The sequence below is a fragment of the Halichoerus grypus genome, chromosome 9 (genome assembly GCF_964656455.1).
Source record: "Halichoerus grypus chromosome 9, mHalGry1.hap1.1, whole genome shotgun sequence".
Taxonomy (NCBI): domain Eukaryota; kingdom Metazoa; phylum Chordata; class Mammalia; order Carnivora; family Phocidae; genus Halichoerus; species Halichoerus grypus.
In genome coordinates this window covers 143,095,484-143,118,795 of record NC_135720.1, presented here as the reverse complement: position 1 = coordinate 143,118,795, position 23,312 = coordinate 143,095,484, and the positions used below count along the sequence as shown (strand labels likewise).

Genomic DNA, 23,312 nt, shown 5'->3' with positions numbered 1-23,312 from the left:
AAATAAAGCTGTCCCATTGGCTAAAATTACAGTTACATTTAAACCAATGGAATCCTGGTTTTGAAAGACTCTTATTTTGATTGGATAACTGCAGGATGCCATCCAGAATTTACTACAATCACTGGATTTCTTTAATCACCTTCTTCGGCTAAGAAGCTGTGAGTGAAGAGGGCAAGTACAGCCTGTTTTTCTTTACCCTTTCGGCTTTGGTGGTGGGGAGGGGGTAGAGGGGGTGTTGGTTACTGTCCCCCGTGCCAATTAAGAAGCTGTGAATAAAGAGAGCAGTTAGAGCCTCACACTCATTGTGTTATTTTCAAGCCTTCAGCAGTTACTCCCGGCCATGCCCGAGCCCGCCAAGTCGGCCCCGGCCCCGAAGAAGGGCTCCAAGAAGGCGGTGACCAAGGCGCAGAAGAAGGACGGCAAGAAGCGCAAGCGCAGCCGCAAGGAGAGCTACTCGGTGTACGTGTACAAGGTGCTGAAGCAGGTGCACCCCGACACGGGCATCTCGTCCAAGGCCATGGGCATCATGAACTCGTTCGTCAACGACATCTTCGAGCGCATCGCGGGCGAGGCGTCCCGCCTGGCGCATTACAACAAGCGCTCGACCATCACGTCGCGGGAGATCCAGACGGCCGTGCGCCTGCTGCTGCCCGGGGAGCTGGCCAAGCACGCCGTGTCCGAGGGCACCAAGGCCGTCACCAAGTACACCAGCGCCAAGTGAGCCCGCCTGCTGCCAAGGTATTGATCAGACACCCAAAGGCTTTTTTTGTTGTTGTTAAAGCCATCCACACTTTCCAAAGAGTGAGAGGCAAAAGCAAATGTTTGGGGTTTTTGTTTTGAGAGGCAAAAGCAAATTTTCATCTGAAGGCTTTTGTACATGTTTCTTCATTTGTGCAAAGCTACATTTTGGTCTTGTGCATTTTCAATAAGGTCTAACTTTTTTTTTTTTTTTTTTCCATGTTACAAACATCAAACACTCCAAAAGAAATTTATTATTCAGGGGGGCCTGGGTGGCTCAGTCGGTTAAGCGTCTGCCTTTGGCTCAGGTCATGATCCCAGCCCTGGGGTTGGGCTCCCATCTCAGTGGGGAGTCTGCTTCTCACTATTCCTCTCCCTCTGCCCCTCTCCCCCTGCTCGTGTTCTGTCTCAAAATCTTTAAAAATTTTTTTTATTGTGCATATTTCATTTTACTCTCCAAATTCTAATTTTAAGAACCACCCATTGAGCTAATTAGTGAGAAAACTGCAAATTAAGGTGAAAAAGAAAAATATCCCTCAACTTGCAGTGAAAATCTTATTGGCAGAGCTTCTATTTATCTCCCTTTAGGTTATATCACCATTTTTCAGTCACCATCCTCCTTCCCAGTAGAATGCTCTGTGAATCACATAAATTGATTTAAAGGAAACTTACCAAGTCACATTCCCTTTCACTTATTCTTTAACATCAATGCTAGGTATGTTCCTTCTTGCTCCCTCACTCTAGGACTACATTTGCACAGAATAACCTCATGGTGTTGGGATAAATATGGAGAAAGGAAAATGAGAACCTAAATTAGTCACCTCTTTTCACCAGTTAAGGATGAGGATTGCTAATCCAGGCCCTACATCTGCAGTTGAATTTTTCTACTGGTTACTTCTTGTACACGTGTCTTGGCTAAGCCAAAGTCCCCTGCACTCCACCTCCGCATCTTTCCTAGTGAAGTTCCACAAAGATGGAAACTGATCCTGCTTCATGTTCATCACTCACGTTTTCATGTCCTCTATTTCTGGTGTGGCATTTCTGTTCACTGTGATTTTCACATGGTCAAGTCCCATTTTATGTCAACATATATATTATGAAAAATGGCTATATTTTTCAAAATCACAAAAAAATTTAGAAGAGTGGCATTGTTTTACACTTTGTATCTTTACTATCTCATTTAATAGAAGACAGCTAGATTCTTGCACAGTATTTGATTCTGCATTCAATCTATTGCAATATAATTGTCAAGTGAAAAACAGTGCAAAAATTAAGTTTCAGGATTATTACACAAATAAATTTAGCCTCACAGACCCACCAGAAGGGTCTCAGAAATCCCCTTAGGTCCCCAGATTGTATTTTGAGAATCAAAAAGAAAGCAAACATTTATTTATTTATTTACTTATTTAGCAACCATAGTGTTGGTATCTTTGGGGATGCCTTTGGCAGAAGCTGATACACAGGATAATTTGAGAATTCCTTGCAAATCAGTTTGTGTTCCCAATGATGACTGTCATTAAAATGAAATTGCTGTCCTGAGATGAAATTTCCGTGAACAAGAGAGCATCAGTGAGTTTCTCAGGGGGCTCTTTCTGAGCCTTGATCTATAGCATTGAAGGAGGTGGGGCTTTCCTGTGTCGGCATAGAACTCAAGAGTACCAGGAGGGAAGCTTTCTCTGGGTGTGATGCTGACCTCAGAAAGGGAGGTACAAGACCTGGGGAAAGAGGAATCCTGAGACACACAGTGTAAAGGTCTGATCAGCTCGTCACAGGATTGGTTCCAATTGATTAGCATCATGAATTCTGCCAGTTTACATGCTGAATCCATTCCAAGTGACAACTAAATTGTTCTGTTTGTTTAATTTTAGTTCTCACATTAGCACTACTTAAACATGGGGGTTCTTTCATGCTTTCTGGAGCACCACCCCCCCTTTTTTTTACTCCTACTGTCAGTTCAGACATCTGAGATGGTCCTTACTTTCAGTCAGTGTGAATGGGTCTTGGACCCATTAATTCAAAACTTGTAATCAATTCTTCTTCAACGACTTTTGGTTCTTGAATAGAGACCAAAATCTCCATCTAGGGGTTCTGTTAGGGAGTTCTCTGAGCACTCTGCACCTGCCTGACTCAGGGAACCTCAAGACCACTTTAATGGCAGGTGCTGTTTCCAGAGGATAAGTGCATGTTACCCTTTCCACTGAAAGTCCTTTATCTGGGCCCAGAATTTTTTTTTAATCTAACTCACTTTTCTTCCAGAGCTAATAGCATCATTCTTCTCTGCCAACAAAAGACACCGCCTTCTTAAGGTTAATTTACCAGATTTGTTCAATCTAAATAATGTGTCTTTAAAAACAATCCAATTTAAAATTTAGAAAGCACACAATGGACTCTTATCCAGATATATATTAAAAGAATACTCATAATACCTTAGTAATTTTTATATTCCACTTTGAGCTTTTGGAAAAACTATATATAGTCCACAGAATAAACCTAAGGATGCTGTTAGCATGTATAGTTCCTAATGGTTCTCCCAGTCGTTATCATCTGTACACAACTTATTTGAAAAGAATATGGAATTTGAATTTTTCTAACATTCTTACTCCAAGAGGGTACCAAAAAATAGAAGGTTATGGACTGTCCAGTTTCTGATTATTCCATTAGTTCCATTAAATATAATATAAATAAAAATATAATATATAAAATGTATTATATGTATAATTATTTTAGGGTATGTATGTATTAATGTATGTATATAGTGTATTTGGGCTCACAGAATATATAACTAAAATCTCAAAGGATTAGGATCTAGCTGTAGTCTCCATCTCAGTGCTGTTCTATTAACTAGGAGCATGAAATAATCAGAAAATGGAGACCCAATGCCTTTGAATTTTTTGGCATCCCCTTGGAGTAAAAGTATTGGAAAAATTAAAATAGAATATATTTTACTGTAAGTGTATAAATAACATGTTTTATATGTATATATAATATATATGCACAAATATATATATATATATATACCATATATACACACACTCATTGTTTTATGATATAATTATTTAAATTGCAAGCAGTATCAAGTTTCAGTTACTTGGAAATAAATATAAATAATTGTATTTGGCCAAATGCAAATACATTAATACTTACAGAATACCTTAATGTTCTGTTCGCTCATTTTCAAGATATGAGTTTAAAATGTTGGCGGGGGGGGGTGGGGAGTAAATTAAGATAAAGCTACAGTGCAATCAAATTAACACCAAGAATTCTTTTTAAAAAATCCAGTGTTATATTTTAATGTTACCCCTCAAATTTGAGTGGAAGAATTTTATATAGTTCCATATTCTCAAAACACTTTCATAAGGACCAACCAGCAAAAACCACTAGTATGTTTGGGTTATAACATATTTTAGGTGCAACTCCATATTCACATCACATGTACATATTTCTAATATTAATTGGGGTGTAATTCATAGTTGTCTTTTTCTTAGACAAGTGCAGGGACTTTAGAAAGTTATCATTACTGAACATTTTAATGCAACACCTGAATATTTGCATGAATAATCCATGCCTATATTCTCATTTTTATATTCTGTATTATTTTCACAAAGCAGCTGTGATATAAAAAGTCATTTTTTTTTTTTAAATAAAACACACCCAAAAAAGCCTTCATTTAATAGTGGATTGTTTCTCTTCATTTTAAGCATCTGAGGAAATCCTCTGGGAATTATTTTGTCTCTGTTTTGTTATAACAATACATTAAAATTATTCTCTTTCTTTTTAGGATTTTAATTTTGAGAGAGCACAAATGGGGGAGGGGTGGAGGGAGAGGGAGAAGCAGACTCCCGCCCCCACACACCCCAGTTGAATCATACAGTATGTAGCCTTTTCAGATTGGCTTCTTTCACTTAGTCATATGCATTTAAGGTTCCTCCATGTCTTTTCATGGCTTCATAGCGCATTTCTTTTTAGCCCTGAACGTTATCATAGTCTGGTTGTACCAATTTATTTATCTCTTCACCCACTGAAGGACATCTTGGTTGCTTCCAAGTTTTGACAATTCTGAATAAAGCTAATATATACTTCTGAGGGCAAGTTTTGTGTGTACATAAATTCTCAACTCCTTTGAGTAAATACCAAGAATGTACTTGCAGGATTGTGTGGGAAGAGTATGTGTGGTTTTGTAAGAATTGGCCAAACTGTCTTCCAAGGTGGGAGACACTTTTCCATTTTGCATTCGCACCAGCAGTGAGCGATGGCCCACCTCTCTTCACATCCTTGCCAGCATTTGGTGTTTTGACTATTCCAGATTTTGACCTTTCTAGCTGGTATGTAGTGGTGTTTCTTTGCCTTTTAATTTATGTTTTTTATAGTGATGGCAGTCTATCATGTTACTTCATTGTTCTGTATTCCTTTCACAAGAAGTTTACTCTTGTTAAACCCTGCTCTCATTTACAGTTGAGTTGGAATCTAGAGATGTCATGGGAAGCCCACTGTCACGCCAGAACCCAGACCCCCGTGCATACGCGCGTGTTCCTGCCAAACACAGGATTCAGGGGCAGCAGGACAGGAGGGAGAGCATGGTTCATCCATCCAGCATATATTTACTGTTCTGTGCCAGGGATCATCACACATGTTTACTTTTGAAAATTAGCAATTTTATTATAAAAGATGTTTTTAGTTAGTAACATAGAGGCCAAAACCTTTAAGATACTTCAAGTATGGATAAATAGTAAGTAGAGCATATGTCGTTAAATAGAGATTGTAGGGATGAAAGAGTCCAGAGATCTGGCTAAATGTATGAGACGGTAAATCTTTGGAATTCACGGACACAAGAGTCACATAAAGCCCTCACTCAGTAAGCAGGGGGCCTTAGATGAGCCCCGCTTTGGGCCCACCAGGAGCTCACAAACAAAGCCTGCGTCTGTCCCACAAACGGCGGGGAGTGCGGGTGTGGCCCGGCGCTCTGCCCCGCATCTGTCCCGGGGGCCGATGCCGCAAAGGAGAGCCGAGAGGTACGAGAGTGCACGCGCCTGACTCACGCAGCGTGGCTCTCACCCACTTGTCCACCAAACTGGCAGCTTGCGCATCTTTTCTCCCTTGCTTACCGCATTTCTAATTGATTTAATAAGCTGTAATTTGAGCACTTAGATGCAGCCCGAGAGCCTTTCTCTGCTGTGTCCCCGGGAGAGCTTGTGTGGTGCGATGCTTGAGGCTACCTGGGCCTCAAGGTAATTTCTTGCATGATACTAATGATGGAATGTCATAGCAGGACCGCAGAACAGGGACATTTGGGCAGCGAATGTAGGAGACGAGGAAGAGCTGTGGGGGAGCACTGCAGTCCGAGGGAAAGGAAGTGCACACGCTCCCGGGGCACCGGGCTCAGTGTGTCTGAGAAGGAACAGCAAAGGGATGGGGTGGTTGGAGCAGAGGAAGCACGAGGGACCCTGGGATCGGGGGCCTAAGACAGACCGGGGCCAAAGCACACAACACCCCAGAGACCAAGGGAAGGGCTTTCAAGTTTTGAAGCTGATCTGACAAGGGTTTTAAAGGAATCTCGGGGCTGCTGAGGGGAGGCAGAGTCGAGGAGCACCAGGCGGGGAGCAGACACCTGGTTGGAAGCCTCTGCCATGACCAGGAGAGAGGAGGCGGGGTGTGGAGTAGGGTGGAGGTGCTGGAGAGTGAGGGACTCGGGGTCTGCATCTGTGTCTCCCTCCATCGCTGCCAAGAGCACCTTCTTGCCCAATCTTATCCCTGCACGCTTCTGCCAAATTAAAAATCTCTAAAATGTCACTTGCCTCGTTAAAAACCTTTTCCAAACAATGCTTCTCTTCCTGCACAAATGAATCCAGGCTCGTTTCCCTTGGTACCATGTTACCTGAGCCCTGAATGCTGGTTCTACTTTGAAGAATTTGCCCATTCTGTTCCATCTCCCTCAGAACACAGCACACTAGGGGGCGCCTGGGTGGGTCAGTCGGTGAAGCGTCTGCCCTCAGCTCAGGTCACGGTCCCAGGGGCCTGGGATCAAGCCCCGCATCGGGCTCCCTGCTCATCGGGGAGTCTGCTTCTCCCTCTCCCACTCCCCCTGCTTGTATTCTGCTCGCAGTCTGTCAAATAAATAAATAAATAAAATGTTAAAAAAGAAAAAGAATACAGCACACTAGATCATGATGCATTAATCAGATAGATCGTGTATAAAGCTCCTTCAGTTTCCTATATTAGGATATATGTCCTTTAGGACAATGGCCGTGTTTTTTTGCATTGCCTGTTTCCCCAAGGACACACTCAGTGATAACTGGCCCCCTTCTTCCATCTCACCCCCTGCCCCCCAAGACACATTTATTTTCATTTCTTTCCTTCTAGGCTGGTACAACATCTCAGAAAAAAAAGGACAGGAAAACAGAAAGTGAAAACTAAGGTTTGGGGATAGCTTGTCCCCGGACAAGGAGGTGCAGTGGGCTTTGTCCTTCCCAGAGCGCGTTCTCACTCCATGTCTAACTACTGAAGTTCCAGAAAGGGCAGTTCTTCAACATCGTGGACTGATCTTACGGAGAGAGGACAGGTCTGATACACAGGCGGGAGGCATCTGCGATGAGCTCACTGTGCAAAGGCCTCCCCGGGAGGTGGCTTGGGGAGTTCATTCCTTCTTTGGGATCACCAGGCCTCTGTGTCGTAATCTGAGGAGAGTTGAGTCCCCATTTGTTCTGAAGGTCTAAGGTACAGCTAGCCAGTGTCACAGTGGGTCCCACAGAGGTGGACCACCACTTGTATTTCAATGTCCTGCTGTGCCTTTTCTGCTCACTGGGCTAAAGCTGAATGTAAATCTCATGGTTGCTGCCCGAGTTCAAAGCCAGCGGACTGGTGCCCCTGCAGACCCAGAGCTGGCCGGGGTGTCAGCAACTGGGGGGGACTTCTGGGTGAGGGGCCCTTTTCCTTTAAAAGCTGTCCACCTCGTCTCCAAATCAAGGCCCCCTGCCTGTTCACACGTCCACAGGTAAGCTGCTGGGAAGACAAGGAGTTTGGGACTATTCCACGAGGCACAGGGACCAATCGGCTCACCCAGGGCTGATGTCTCGCAACGGACGTTTCAGCATCGCAGACTATTTCTGGGGACATTCTGGCATTCCTGGAAGCTTTCCGGGCGGCTCCCACCGTTGACATCTCCCTCCTGCAGCTTCTGCAATGAAAGTAATCAGTGTCTGCCTTCTCAGAGAACAATAGTGGCCCTTAGCGAGCATTCTAGAAACCAAGCACTGTTTTTAGTCTGTCCCAGGGCTTGGGGGAAGGTGCACCACTGACATTTAGGAAAAGATCAGGGATGCTAGATGTCCTATGAAGAACTGAGTCAGGTTTTGCACGACTTCCAAGTGCCCCACAGCAAATCTGAAGGTAAAAAACCTGTTAATCAATCCTAGAACCTGACTCCTACAAAGAAGCACGAGGTCTTTGCGCATGTGTGTGTTTCTGTGTAGTTCAATGGGCACCGAAATTTCCAAGAATGCCATCATTTTATAAATTGAGATTGTATTTTGTTCTTTTCAAATGTCCCCCAAGAATTATTGTTTAAAAAAAAAAATGTCACATCACTGAGAGTAAGTCTCTTCTTGGTGTTTGATCCTCTGAGTCGATCTACAGGGTCCTTTTTGCTTTCAGGATGATTCTACCTACAGGTTCTGTGACAACTGATTTGTGTGTCGACTTGACCGGGCTGTGTGTTACCCACATATTTGGTCAAACATCATTCTGGGTGTTTCTGTGAGGGGGCTTTTGGATGAGAGTAAAACATTTAAATTGGTAGACTTAATTTGTAAAGCAGATTATTCTCCCTAATGTGGGTGGGCCTCATTCAATCAGTTGAAATTAAGAATGGAATGCAAAGGCTGTCCTTCCCCTGAATAACAATTCCTCATGTCTGGTTGCTTTGGAACTGGGACATTGGCTTTTTCCTGCCTTTGGACTCAGACTGAGACATGGGCCCTGCCTGGGTCTCGAAGCTGCTGGCCTCCGGACTGGAACTACGCCGTCGGCTCCCCTGGGTCTCCAGTTTGCCAGCTCAGCTTGCAGATCTGGAGCCTTGTCGGCCTCCATACTCACATGAACCAGTTCTTTATAAGAAATCTCCTAATATCTATATGCACATCCATCCCACTGGTTTTATTTCTCACTAATACAGGTACAAATACCCAACTTCTAATTTATGTTTTTGAGTGTAGGGCCCAAGCAATGACATGTTGTTGAAATTATCTCCTTTATTGTTAAAATAACTGTCTCTTACTTTGTTTTTATGTAACAGTATGGTGTTTCATGATTTTGAAAAATTATTCATGCATTTAAGTATTATTACCTAACAATTTAACATCAGCAAAAAAAAAAAAAAAAATTAAATATCAAAGGGGAGCCTTGGGGATGACAGCTATGGGAACCACTGCTTTTCATAAATTAACCCCAAGAATGTAACCTGTTTATTAAGCTACCCAAGCACAGACATCACAGCGATGTCAATAACACAGGTCACGACCCCCTCTGCCAATCTCAACGGCCGCGGCAGGCCCTGACCCGAGCCTCTGCCCTTGTGCCTTGAAATTTAAGGTTTCCCCAAATTAATATCTTTGGGATTCCAGTGTTCCCTTATAGCTTTTCATAATTTCTCCATCAAAAAGACTTGCTAATTTTTGATGTAAATGCAGACCTTTGGCGGGCACTGATTTTATTCTTCCTTCTATCGGTGGGAATTCTGGTACACCTGCAGGGGTCGGGGCCTTTGTCTTTCTCGTCTACCCCACCCATGTTCTTTGCACTTTTCAGGCCCTCTGTAAAGTCGTCTTAAGCTGAAGCAGTCCTATTCATTGACCCCTAGGAATACTTGCATGTATGTTCAACTCTGTAGGAGTTGATAGGAACTTTTTATCCTTATTCAAGTCTGGAAAAAAATATCCTTGTGCTTTTTGTTAATTGGTTTTGTTTTTCAATACCACACATCTGCTTTACTCTTGAAACCTCCCAAGAGGCTGATTCGGTGATGTCAGAAAAGGTGAGCCTCTGAAATGGAAGTTAAAAGGTATCAGACAATGGATAAATTAGTCATCTGCAGAAAAAATACACATTTGAGATGGTTTGGACAGTTATAGATGACGAGATGCAGGCGTTTTTCACATCAAAGAACCTAAAATATAACTAAGATAAGTTGTGGTCTAATTTAATGTGCCCGATACAGTGTCCTAACTGAAGGATGGCAAACTGCACGGAATCTAGAAAGGAGTAAAAAAAGAGTTAAACTTTGTCAGTAAATTTTGTTCAACCACCATAGAATGGAGTTTTCAAGGAAGAAAATATGAATTTCTCTAAGCTGGACAAAGGCCAGTTTCAGGTAACATAACTCGGGAAAAAAATCTCTCCTTTAGGATAAGACTCTCTTGTCTATTTTAATGTTCCAATTTGTTCTTTTGTGTTCTAAAAATTGTTCTTTAGAGGAAAAAATGACAAAAAGTATTATCAGGGGCAAATCATGTGAATTATTAAAGCTACCAGCTGTTCCAGTATAAAATCGTAAAGTGACATCCAGGTTTGGCTGAGCTCAAGTCCATTTCCCAAGGCTGATCAGCAATGACACAAATTAATCAAGATACTTTGAACAACAAAGTGTTAGATGCCTGGATCACCAAGGCGCCAATAACCCACAAAATCTAGCTTTGAGTTCTTTTTTTATTTTTCTCTCCTTTTCTTTTAGGAATTGCAAGTTTCTAAATACTGGACTGTAATGGGCCTGATATGTGAACCTCTTATAGAGGGGCCACAGATTCCTTCTGCATGCTTCTGTCCATTCTGCACAGAGTTCAGCTACCCCTTCCCCATATTCTAGACACGGTTCCTGCTGACAACTGCAAGTCATCCCAGCAGTCCTTGCTAGCCCACCATACCTGTCTGGACCCACACCTACACAGGTATGCGGATCCGTAATGGCTTCTATCTGTACACACATGTGTTCTCCAGGTCCAGGACATACATGGTTAGCTAACTGAATCCGTCTAAATCCTCTTCCCATTTCCTCCCCTGGATGTCTATCTGCTGTTTCCCTCATTCTGTAAAACAAAGAAATACCAGAATTTGCTATCGATTGCATCAATGGATTAATGAACAGGATGAAAGGCTTCTGTGCTCTGAAAAGTAGTGATTAAAAGAACCAAATAGGGTGCCTGGGTGGCTCAGTTGGTTAAGCGACTGCCTTCGGCTCAGGTCATGATGCTGGAGTCCCCGGATCGAGTCCTGCATCGGGCTCCCTGCTTGGCAGGGAGTCTGCTTCTCCGCCTGACCCTCCCCCTTCTCACGCTCTCTCTCTCTCAAATAAATAAATAAAATCTTTAAATAAATAAATAAAAAATAAAAGAACCAAATATGTGGTGAATTTACTATCATCAACTATACTGAGAGATGATGGAAGGAGAAAAGATACATAAATTTAAAAAGTATAATTTCTTTTCTAACAGAATTGAGGGAGGGATATACACACATACATATATATGAATACATGAAAGATACGAAATACACACACCTGCGTACCCCCTCATACACATTCCGGTCAGAGAGCTGTCACAAAGATTTTGAAAATCTGAGTAGACTGAAAGTTTACAAGAGCTGGAGGAGGAAGGTTGCTGACTTAATTGTAGCCCAACTCTTGAGTTTTCTAAATTCATAGGCCTTCTTAATGACCTGTCAGTCTTTTTCTCCCACTCTCTAAAAGAAACACCATAAGGTTTGGAATTCTCCTTTATAAGATTTCCTTTATGACAAAGTAGATGATGCTTGGAACTTGTTTTTATGCAAGGGTCTCCTCCCTACTATAGTTTTCAGTATAGTATCTGATACATAAAGGGAATATATGTAACATACATCTTAAGTTTAAAACAAATTGTATCAAACACCCAGGATGGAACTTCTAGCAGTAAATCTAGAATGCTGGCAACAACTTGTATTTACCTCTGTTTTTGTCTACATCCTCTCGCTGTGACTGTCACTGAGGTATCCGTTTCCTGATTTTTAAAAACTCATTCATAAAGCTCTTAAAAATGTTTTCGAATCATACACTTACATGTGCTTCTCTACATGCTTAAATAATTATTTTTGAGCTTTATTAAGTGGTATCATCTATGAACCTTCTGAGATTTAGGTTTCTGAAATTCAACCAAGTACTACTGTGTATTTAGTTTTTTTCCTCCCCCTCTCTGTATGGACTCCTATTGAGTGACTATCTCAATAAATTTGTTGATTCTTTTGGCCAGGAATATGCGGTTGCTTCTCCTGTTTTGCGAATAAGAACAGCGCTGCTCCCTTCTCCTGTGTCTCCTGCTCAACGCGTGCAGAATATTCTCACGCGAACACCTCAGCTCCGTAACTGGATAAAGGAGATGATCAAAAAAAACTTCACCAAATACAATTCAGTGTGGAAGTGTTCCCCCCCCCCACCCCCGAGTCCCGGCAAAGACCAAAATACCCTTAAACGTGCCGTTCCTAAGGGCTTAAGTCGGGGAGAGGGATTTTGACGTCCTGAATTGGGGGTGAAGGCACAGCGCTTCCCCCCTCCCCTAGTTTTCTTTTTAAATGTCTTCCAATAGAAACACGAAGTGCAAGTGACACGGAAAGAAAATAGGATGGAGTGGCTTCTGACCGGAGAGGTAGGAACCTGAGCCCAGGCCTTCCCACCCAGAGAAACCAGGGAGGGGAGCGGCAGCTGGTCCCGCCCGCCGCGCGGCGCCAACTCGGGGTTCGGCCCGACTTCGGGGCGCGGCCCGCGGGGCACTTGGAACCGCCCGCGCGGCGTCTGGATTGGCTCCCACGCCCACGGGCCACGGGACGCGCACGGACACTTTCAATCCGGCTCCGACTGCCATTTTTTCCTGCTGCCTTTCTAACTCAGTACGTGGCAAATACAGACTCCGGGGACCGAGCCAGCGCCGCCCCCGAAACGGCTTGTGCGCCTCTGAGCGCGTGCCCAGCACACCTGAGAATTAGGGACAGAGCGCTAGAGGCATTGTTAGTAAGACCTTTTGCCAGGCTGGGATTTTCAAAGGTGACCAGGTTTTGCTTTGGAGACAAAGAATATTTTATTTTACTCCATTTGTCTGATAATGAACATGATCCTTCCTGACCGAAACCTTTTTAAATACATCTCCGGCGCTACTTCAGCTTCCCAGACATTGTAACTAATTTCCCGCCGGGTGGAAACACGGAATTCAGATACTGTTTCTTTACAGCAAATGAAACACCCAGGGTAAATGAGTGCCAGTTCTCTTTAGAACGCTGAGTGGCTCTGAAAAGAGCCTTTGGGGTGTGTGCCGAGCCTTACCGATTGCTCTGCAGCAGGCGGGCTCACTTGGCGCTGGTGTACTTGGTGACGGCCTTGGTGCCCTCGGACACGGCGTGCTTGGCCAGCTCCCCGGGCAGCAGCAGGCGCACGGCCGTCTGGATCTCCCGCGACGTGATGGTCGAGCGCTTGTTGTAATGCGCCAGGCGGGACGCCTCGCCCGCGATGCGCTCGAAGATGTCGTTGACGAACGAGTTCATGATGCCCATGGCCTTGGACGAGATGCCCGTGTCGGGGTGCACCTGCTTCAGCACCTTGTACACGTACACCGAGTAGCTCTCCTTGCGGCTGCGCTTGCGCTTCTTGCCGTCCTTCTTCTGCGCCTTGGTCACCGCCTTCTTGGAGCCCTTCTTCGGGGCCGGGGCCGACTTGGCGGGCTCGGGCATGGCCGGGAGTAACTGGTAAAGGACCTGAAAATAACAGGAAGAACGAGTCTGAGGCTCTAAGTGTCCTCTTTATCCACAGCTTCTTAAACAAAGGAGGCAGTGAGTCAAATCCTGTCTCTAATTGGCGAATTCTGCAAACGTCACGTATTAATTTTGTTCAATCAAAAGAAGTGTATTTGAAAACCAGGATTCCATTGGTTTAAGTGAAACTGTAATTTTAGCCAATGGGACAGCTTCATTTTTGTGCCCAGTAGAGACTATAAGTAGGGTAGCTCCGGCGGGTTCAACTCTGACCCTACTCAGGTCTGTTCCTTTTTCTCCACCATGTCCGGACGCGGCAAGCAAGGCGGCAAGGCCCGCGCCAAGGCCAAGACGCGCTCGTCGCGGGCCGGCCTGCAGTTCCCGGTGGGCCGCGTGCACCGCCTGCTCCGCAAGGGCAACTACGCCGAGCGGGTGGGCGCCGGCGCGCCCGTGTACCTGGCGGCCGTGCTGGAGTACCTGACGGCCGAGATCCTGGAGCTGGCGGGCAACGCGGCGCGCGACAACAAGAAGACGCGCATCATCCCGCGCCACCTGCAGCTGGCCATCCGCAACGACGAGGAGCTCAACAAGCTGCTGGGCCGCGTCACCATCGCGCAGGGCGGCGTCCTGCCCAACATCCAGGCCGTGCTGCTGCCCAAGAAGACCGAGAGCCACCACAAGGCCAAGGGCAAGTAGGAGTCTAGCAGAGTGTGTGCCTCAAACCCCCTGTGCAAACCAAAAGGCTCTTTTCAGAGCCACCCACTTAATCAACAAAAGGAGCTGTGCCCTTAAGTTGCATTGTTGGCATAGCAAGGTGTTGAATGCTGACAAACCCAGTAAAGAAGAAAGAAAAGCTTGCCTAAGGTATTTGTAAATCTGTCATTTGACCCAAGAGTCCCTACATTGAAGTCACCTTGCAAGAAGAAAAGACAAACTTGCTTTAATGAGCCCATGTGAGCAAAATTTGGGTATCCTTGATTCCTCTGCAGGATCAAATGTCCATCTGGAACACAAACTTGGCATCCTATTATGGCAGGGACAGATAGAGGGAGGGACAGGCAAAGAGGAATCTAGTAGGACCTGAGGCCACTGGGTAAGCTCCCTATCAAGTCTCTGGCCTCCCCGGAATACCAAGGAGGAAAAACAACCCCAGGGGGCTGGGCTGGGGAAGATAGTCTTGCTGGAAAACTTCCCCCGGGGCCAATCAGACAAAGACATGAAGAAATCCTGAAGGATCTGGGCTGCAACAACCCCAGCTAAAACTGCGTAAAAGAAAATCTGTCCTTGCTGGGGGTGGGAGGGGGTTACTCTCGGATCCCCCCTCTCCGTGTGAAGAGCTGATTCTATCCTCTTAAAACTTTGCTTTGCTGCCCCCCACTCTGTGTCTGGTCTCCCTCTTCATTCCTCCGAGCGGCGTGACCGAGGACCGTGGGCACCAGAAAGCTGGGGTAAGAAAAAATCCTGAAACTCTTGGGGGCTCCTCCAGGATCTCTGGTGGTCATCAAGGACCTCTAACCGTGAGTAGTGGACCCCGAGTCTCTCCTCTCTGTTACAGTCAACATGATGGGCACTCATCATCTCAGAGTGCATAGCGCGGCTGCCATCCTCAAGTCTCGAGTGGTAGGTTCCCACCGGTCCTTCCTCAAGGGGAAGGAATGCAAAATCCCCGGGAAGGTCCCCCCAGACGTCCTCTTGCCAGAAGCCTCCAAGGGATCGCAACCACAATTCCCCGTTACGGTGAGGAACAGCCTTCTGCCTCTGCCCTCCGTATGTGGTGGCACCTCTGAGTCCTACCCCCTCACCCGTTACCCTGTCAGGTGGACAGAACACTTAGACACGTGGCCTCCTCCGGGATCTGGCCCAGAACTTGTTAGAAGTAGCCCCCCCACCCCCCACACACCTTGAATTCCCTTATTGGGGTCCCGCCGGCACTGTTCTACCTGCGACCCTCCAGCCACTGAGCATGCTTGTTGTTTTTGTGTGACGGACACTAGATCCTCACACCGTATGGATCAGGCTCGCTGGACATCAGGAGGGATTGCCTCCGGGACACACGGGGACCATTTTGTTACACTTGGCAAGGTGCACGCCCCTCTGCTCAGCTGCGACCATCCTAAGATGGACGCTGTCTGGCCGGAACACATCTGAGTAGGTGTTGCTGAGAAGGGCAAGGGAACGGACCTCTACCTTGGCTGTTTCCCCCTTCCCCGGCAGCCCGCCCTGTGCCTCCAGAAATTGGCCTTTGTTAACCACTTAAAACGGGTCTGTCAGACAGAGCAATTTTATCAGGCCCATCATGCCAACTTTCAACGGGCCAGGAAAATTCTGGCACATCCACCCACCACTAAAGGAGCCTTACTGGGTCACAGCCAGGATCCTTCGAGGCCCGTGGCTGGGAAATGCAAAGAGAATAAGAGTCAGGACAAGCGGGGTCGCTCCCTGGAGGTAGAGCCCGGTAAGAGAGACTCCTAGCGCCTCGCAGAAGAGACAGCGGCCCTGGCTGCTGGTCGCAAAGCCCCCAGGACACTGGATCGGGAAGAAGCCCTCCTGATCAACTATGAGGAACTGAGGTAAGGGATGCCATTTCCGCTCTTCCTAGAGACGGGCAATTGCAATCCCCTGACCAAAGCCAGTACTCCTTTGCTTCCTGAATAACTGTAACGGTTTGACCCACAAACCTTAAAGAAAAGGCAGCTTACTTTCTTTTGTCCCAAGGCATGGCCACAGTACGAATGGGAGGAGGAGACATGGTGGCCTGAGGGATGTATCGGTTATAATACCCTGTTACAACTGGGCTGGTTTTGCAAACATGAGGGAAATGGGGAGAAGTACCCAATGTGCAATGTTTCTGGGCTTTAAGGGAAAATAAGGGCCTGGGCCAGCCTCCTGGCCGCTCTCTTTCATGGCTGGACACTGGGGGACAGGAACGCAAGAAGACCACACCTACACCAAAGGCAGACAGGCAGATGGCGTCCGCAGAGGATTTTCCACTCCTCGCTCCATCTTCCCTAGGGTCTCCACCAATTTATCCAGATTTCAGATCAGGTGCCCTGACCTGCCCGCCCTACCCTGGACCCCCTGCTGATGCTCGGGGGCTCTATCTCTTGCAAGAATATGTAGGACCTGGAGGAGGACCAAGGGGACCTGTCGCTGTGGCTCAGGTACACGTGCCCTTGTCGTTGCAAGACCAGAGATGAAGGGGGGCCTTGGGGAATTTTCCAACAGCCCAGATAAATATATAGAAGCCTTCCAAAATTTCACTTATGTGTTTGAATTAACCTGGAAGGAGGTAATGCTCCTCTTAAATCAAACCCTCTCTGAGGTGGAGAAATGCGGGGTCCTGGCCACCGCTGAGAGAACAGGGACGAAGAGCTGATTAATTTTCAGGGCACAGGTGGACCCATGGGGGACTTCCATTTCCTAACTGGAGCCCAAGCTGTCCCTTCCCAAGACCCCAGTTGGGACCCTAACGATCCCCTCAGAAACTGGTACCTCGGTCACTTCCAGGCCTGCGTCCTGGAGGGATTAAAAAGGTCAAAGGTTCAACTGCCAAATTATACCAGGCTATCCACCGTCCCCCAAACTCGAGAGGAAAACACGACGGCCTTCTTAGAGGGGTTGAGAGGGGCTCTCATTAAATATGCAGCTATCTCCCCCTATTCTCCTGAGGCTGAGATCATTCTCAAAGACAAATCTGTGATCCAGTCAGCCCCAGATATTCAGAAAAAGCTGCAAAAGTCAGCTGCTTAGAAGAGCTCTTAGGAGCTGGTAAGTGGGTCTTTTACAACCGGGACCAAGAGGAGAGTAAGGAACAAGAGCAGAGGCTAAGAAAGAATTCTGAGGCCCTAGTTGCAACCTTATAAGCCCTGAGGCTCTGGTTCCAGATGGCAGGTCTGTGCCCCCAGGGCACCGGAAGCCGGAATGTCCTCAAAGGGGACAGCCAAAGTCAAAGCCCCACAAGCCCTGTCTTACTTGTGGAGGACCGGAAATTTGAATGCCCTCAAGCATCCCCATCTGCCAGGGCTCAGATGACCTGCACCCGACAGGGTCTGATGGGACCTGGAGCTCTTCGTGGTGGCTCCCCAGAACAGCTTGCCGTTGGGAACCCGGAGCCTCGGGTAATTCCCGAGATAGAGGGAGTGCCAGTCAATTTCCTTCCACCTTTCTGGTTCCTCTCTCCACCCCGGGCCAGCTGTCCAGACTCAGTGCTGTTGTCAAGGGCATCACTGGACAGCCCAGAATCAGATCTTTTTCTCGCCCGCTGGGATGCACCTGGGGAAGATCTAATTTTCTCTCGCTCCTTGTGAGAGCCCCACACCTCTCTTAGGTGGCGATATTATGGCCAGTCTGGGAACTCTCATATTGATGGCCCCTGGACAAACTAGCAATTGCCTCCCCTTAATAGAGGCTGATATTTATCCCCAGGTCTGGGCAGCTCAGGGAGAAGGGGGTCGGGCCTTACCTGCAGTGCCCATTCGCACCCACTTTAAAGACCCCCACAACTTTCCCCTGTCGGAAACAATACCCTCTAAAACCAGAAGCAGAGAGGGCCTTTTGAGCACTCTGATCCACAAATCCCCAGAGGCAGACAGTGAGTGGGGAGCTTGGGGAAGATTGGCAAATGGATTTCACACATATGCCTAAGGCACAGGGGTACAAAAGTCTCCGGGTTTGGTAGATACCCTGCACACACTGGGTGGAGGCCTTCCGCTGCGGAACCAAAAAGGCCGCAGAGGTGGTAAAGGCACGGGTAAATGAAATCGTCCCTCGGTTTGGACTCCCCCAGCCCCTTCAAAGTGATAACAGCCCCTCCCGTAAGTCCCAGGTGACAGAGGGAGTATCCAAGGCCTTGGGAATTCACTGTCACCTCCACTGTGCCTGGACACCCCAATCCTCGGGAAAGGGAGAAAGCACTAATAAGGTTATTTAAAAACACCTCAGAAAACTAGCACAAGAAACTAGTCAAAATTAGGTGTCTCTACTCCCTATTGCCTTACTCCGGATTAGAAACACCCCCACGGAAAGGACTTATATGGGAGACCCTTCCGTGTAAATGACCTGCTGGTGACAGGGGAGTCTTTGACTTGGTAAACAGTGTCATCCCTCTGGCAAGGTCTCCACAAGCTCTTCGGGAGCTTTTTAACCCCCAGCTCCAAGACAACCAACCTTCCCTGTATCGTCCCAGGGACCAAGTGCTTGTGAAAACTCTTCCCTCTTTATCTTTGTCCCTAGAGTCTGTCTGAGAAGGCCCCCACACAGTCATCTTAGCCACCCCAACGGCCGTCAAGGTACCCGAGATCGAGGCCTGGATCTACCATTCTAGGGTCAAGCCCTGGTTTCTAGTGGAACAAGACAACAGGAAACCAAGATAACCACTGCGAGCCTGGGAAGGGCTCAAACGCATCTTTAAAAAACAGAAAAGCCAGCAAAACCAAGCTAAGTACTTCAACCCCTGATCAAACATGCCTTCGAATGCATTTATTCTCTTTCTCCTTCTTTCTCTTCCCGAACTTCTACATTGCCACTCATCTGCAGGGACTCTAGGATGGGTTCAACTCAATGCCACTCCCCTCAGTTTGACTGATTGTTGGATATGTGGGAATGACTCAGTAGGAACTGCTGTGCCCGCCCCTATTGCGGTCTGGCTACGGGCTAATTACTCCGTCACCCCTTTTGTCTCCTATATTAATTCATTCCCCACTCAAAATATAGAGCAACTATTTTTTAAAGCCTGGAAGAAGGACATGGAAACCAAAGTAGCCAGTGTCCCTTGGTCCAACAATACCCCAAACCTTGCCTGGTTGGATCGGCTCCAGCTCAGTACCTCAACAACATTCCCTATTTGCTTTGAAAACTCCATTTACACTCCAAACTCAGGGTTCTTTGTAGGAAATCTTTCCACGTCCCAATGCAACTTCACCTTCCAAGTCACTTCGACCTCTATAGAGGAACACTGGAATGGTTCCCTGTTCAACTCCCTCAGCTCCTACAAAGATCCTGATAAACCTCACCTCTTCCTCCGGGCCCAGTATCCCCCAAAGGAAAAGACATCTTTTTGTACCTTCGCTAACAACTCCTGCTCAGCAGGGTGGTCTCAGGTGTCCTGCAATTCTTCTACACTAGGATTGGCCAAAGGTTTACTCCTCTCATCCCAAGAATTCTTTCTTAAAATCTATCCTTCCAGCTCACTTGCTTCCACAGTGGGCGAGCGGCTCCATTTAGATGCTTCCCTAATATGGAAAAAATTGTCAGGAGCTGCCTCTACCTCCCCGCCAAAGCTTCTCTTTAAATATGGGTTCCACCTAAATCTCCAAGCAGAGGACGGTTTATTCTTCTGTTGTGGGAAAAGGGCATACATCGCCTTACCCCCGCAGTGGAGAGGGCGATGCTCTTTAGCCTACTTAGCTCCGCTCACGGACTACGCCCCCGGGTCCAGCCACAGGCCGCAGGCTGTAAACCAAACCAAGCCTGGGGTATAGAGACTCGCAGTACGCACACAGCAAAGAAACTCCTTGAGGGCATGGCCCTCCAAAATCCCCAGGCCCTGGCCCTCCTAACCCCCCACGCAGGGGGTACCTGCACCCTCCTCCAGGAAGAAAGCTACTTTTATATTAACAACACGGGTCAGGTGGTCACTCATTCAGATCCATCAGGTAACCTGGTGGCCCAAATAGAGGACCTCTCCTCCTGGTGGACCTCCCTTCGGGCCCAGCTGTTACGCTGACTATGGCCATTCATGGCCCCAGTATTAGTCCTCTTCCTTCTGCTTCTTTGACGACCTTGTATTCTAAATGACCTTATCCAATTTGTGTCTTCTCGTTTAGAGTCCATCAGGCTTCAAATGGTCCTGTCTATGCAGCCACAGATGGAGACAGCCCCTACCTATTATAGGGGCCTCTGGACAGACTTCTGAACCAGTCGACGCCCCTCCCCAGCAGGAAGTAGCCATAGATCGGTCATCACCCCTGTTCCTTACGGCAGTTAGGAGTTAACTGTTCAGAGGGGGGAATATGGCAGGGACGGATGGGAGAGGGACAGGCAGAGAGCCATACAGTAGGACCAGAGGCCCCAGGGGTAAGATCAGCATCGTGCCTGCTCGGCCTCCCTGAAAAACCACAGAGAAAAACAACCCCAGGGGGCTGGGCTCGGGAAGATAGCCTCGCTGGAAAACTTCCCCGGCTGATCAAAGACATGAAGAAATCCTGAAGGATCTGCCCTGAAAGAACCCCAGCTAAAACTGCACAAAAGGCAAACTCCTCTCATTGCTCGGGGGGGTATTTTTCTTGGATTCCTCCCCCAAGTGGAGAGCTGATTCTATCCTCTTAATAAAACTTTGCTTTGCTGCCCCCCACTCTGTCTGGTCTCCCTCTTCATTCGTCGGAGCAGCGGGACCGAGGACAGTGGGCACCAGAAAGCTGAGATAAGAAGAAAGTCCTGAAACACTATGACTGGCCTACCTTCCCTTTTCTCCTAATTCAACTGAATCTCACTGAGTAGGACTCACGCCACTAAAAGGTCCTGCATTAGTCACACGGAGTGGTAGGTTCCTTGTTTCAAATAGGTTCAGGCAGAGAATGCATTTCGTAGTTGTCCACATACACAGAAATGACTAAAGATGACATGGAATTACGTTAGGAAGATCATGTGCTTTTGCAACAACTGTGAAAGGTGGACATTGTAAGTCAGATTTTTACCTTAACTATGGGGACCCAATCAGTCATGATGCTGTCCATTTCCGCCGCTGCCCCTTTCACCCCCTTCATCATACCCTTCTCATCACCAAGTCACTAGCTGGAGAGGGCCTTCTGTTCCTCTCCACCCATGGACACAGCAGCTAATGTTTACTTCTTACTCATGGATATCTTAATGAAAATCAGATTCTATGGCATTCTTAGTCTGTTGGAATAAATTTATTTTCTGAGTCTCTTGAAATATTTGTATGTCCTATAGTTAAACCTGAACTGCAATCACAAGCCAAGACAGACAGAATTGAAGTGACCACAGCAATCACAAAGAGGAGGTAAATGTTACCTTTAAAAACGTGTCTTTTTTATTTATGATTATATGATGTCAGAGGACCCAGATCCTGATTTCAGTAAATCTGACTGTTCAGTTGTTCCCTCTTAAAAAGTCACCTGCATTATCTGAGTTTGTAAATTTTAAACAGCAATTTCTCTTAGACCTAGAAATGTCAAGTAGAGTTATACAGCTCAAGGAAAGCCTGTGAGTTCTTTCTTTTAGTAAGAAAATATGCTGTTTTTATCATTGATGTTGATGGCGTGAGAGGGTTCAGTACAAATCTCCTAGAAGGAGCCACTTTGACACGTGGATTATTTTGAGCTGAAGACAATTGGGCTCAAAACACTCAGGAAGAGCTTTTTACCTCCCCCCTTAACTGCCTAAACGAATTTGAATAGGTCCAGTCCAGGAAGTGAGCGATCCGCAGAGATAAGTACAAAGAGTCTGAGCCAGGTGTGGTAAGCTGAGGGGCCGCAGGACCTGTTCCTTCACATTCCTCCCTGTGTGTCCTCGGTCTCCGCAAGGCTGGGCAAACACTTGTTTGCCGAACATTTGCCCTTCCCATCTTCCTGTGAACTTTCTTTCTTCCCTTCGATAACATACAAGCCTCAAATTTAGATGAGCCCCTGACTGTTGGGGAGCCTCTCCTGTCTGTGTGGGGCTCCTGCATGAACAAAATTAAATGTTTTTCCCTTGTTATTCTGTTCTATGTCAACTTAATGACTAGACCACCCAAAGAACCTAGAAGGGAAGGAAGGACAAGTTTTTTCGTCCCAACAGATGAAAACTGCTAGTACTTGCTTTATTGCATTGTTCGTATTCCTCACAAGAACCACTACATTGTTAAACTGTTTTTCAAATTTTATTATTGGTGTGGTTTTGATTTATCAAACCAATGAGCCCATAATCGAATAATTGACAAATAAATATACATTTTTGTTTTAAGTAAAATAAAATACCCAAGCGTGATACATCATTGATTATGATTCCCTGTTGACTGAATTTTTTTGTTTATCAACTCTCACTCCAATGTCACTGGATAAAGTGTGTACTATTATTAGTTACATAATCAGAAAAACATTTTAAACTTTTTTTAAAGGAGGTAACAAAGTTTGAACAGTCTTGATAAAAAAAATTCAGATATTTGTAATTGCAATTAGATCCAGAAGAACAAGTTAGAACTTCATAGTTTACACTGTGAAGCTATTTTCATAGGACGTAAAGTTTAATTTTAGTAGCAGAAGATTTATGGGGAAAAAAATTTTTTTAAACTGAAGTGTGGTTGACCCAGATGGAAGCAGTATTTAAGCTTTCTTTCTGGAGTTGGTCTTCCCATTAATTTCTCTCTCCGCAGACTCCATGAAACCACCTAATAGTGTCTTCCCAAATGAGATTTATTGTGCATCTTATCCAGTAGTTGACAAAATCCCTTAGAGAGTGGGTTTTATTCATATTTGCAACTTCCTTGACATTAGTTCAATGACAACCCCATAAAATATGGTCAATAAATTGTGTTAATTTTATAATAACAAAAACCATATAACATAGGTAAGTGGTACAAAATAAAAACAAAAAAGAGCACCTGGGCGGCCCAGTCTGTTACACGTCTGCCTTGGCTCAGGTCATGATCCCAGGGTGGGTGTCGGGCTCCCCACTGAGCGGGGGGTCTTCTTCTCCCTCCCCCTCCCCCCCGCTTGTGAGCTTGTGCATTCTCTCAAATAAATAAATAAAATATTTTTTAAAACGATAAAATAAAAACCAAAAAAGAAGTTGAAAGTTAAACAAGGATGGAAAGC

At 46.1% G+C, this 23,312-nt stretch overlaps 3 protein-coding genes across 5 annotated transcripts; 2 read left to right on the top strand and 1 right to left on the bottom strand.

The window, feature by feature from the left end:
- Positions 1-116: 116 nt before the first annotated feature.
- On the top strand, positions 117-11,092 carry LOC118554185 (histone H2B type 1-K). Of its 2 annotated transcripts, XM_036121572.2 has the most exons (3): positions 117-171; positions 319-738; positions 10,460-11,092. In XM_036121572.2, the coding sequence occupies exon 2, from the start codon at positions 341-343 to the stop codon at positions 719-721; it is 381 nt and encodes a 126-aa protein (XP_035977465.1). In that variant the 5' UTR covers positions 117-171; positions 319-340; the 3' UTR covers positions 722-738; positions 10,460-11,092. The 2 variants fall into 2 exon arrangements, with proteins under 2 accessions (XP_035977465.1, XP_077911966.1); XM_078055840.1 differs by lacking the exon at positions 10,460-11,092 and having other exon boundaries at positions 319-866.
- Positions 5,369-13,574, bottom strand: LOC118554182 (histone H2B type 1-K). Of its 2 annotated transcripts, none has more exons than XM_036121565.2 (2): positions 13,073-13,574; positions 5,369-7,909 (listed from the first exon to the last, which is right to left on the bottom strand). In XM_036121565.2, exon 1 carries the CDS (start codon positions 13,474-13,476, stop codon positions 13,096-13,098), a length of 381 nt encoding a protein of 126 aa, XP_035977458.1. In that variant the 5' UTR covers positions 13,477-13,574; the 3' UTR covers positions 5,369-7,909; positions 13,073-13,095. The 2 variants fall into 2 exon arrangements, with proteins under 2 accessions (XP_035977458.1, XP_077911965.1); XM_078055839.1 differs by lacking the exon at positions 5,369-7,909 and adding an exon at positions 11,119-12,121.
- A 144-nt stretch (positions 13,575-13,718) lies between these two features.
- LOC144379140 (histone H2A type 1-E) lies at positions 13,719-20,848 on the top strand. The gene is made up of 2 exons (XM_078055835.1): positions 13,719-16,067; positions 18,730-20,848. Exon 1 carries the CDS (start codon positions 13,801-13,803, stop codon positions 14,191-14,193), a length of 393 nt encoding a protein of 130 aa, XP_077911961.1. The 5' UTR covers positions 13,719-13,800; the 3' UTR covers positions 14,194-16,067; positions 18,730-20,848.
- The last annotated feature ends 2,464 nt before the right edge of the window (positions 20,849-23,312 follow it).

Bases quoted from the DNA above. Each gene is read 5' to 3' on its own strand.
- LOC118554185 (XM_036121572.2), top strand. From the start codon at position 341: ATGCCCGAGCCCGCCAAGTCGGCCCCGGCCCCGAAGAAGGGCTCCAAG.
- LOC118554182 (XM_036121565.2), bottom strand. From the start codon at position 13,476: ATGCCCGAGCCCGCCAAGTCGGCCCCGGCCCCGAAGAAGGGCTCCAAG.
- LOC144379140 (XM_078055835.1), top strand. From the start codon at position 13,801: ATGTCCGGACGCGGCAAGCAAGGCGGCAAGGCCCGCGCCAAGGCCAAG.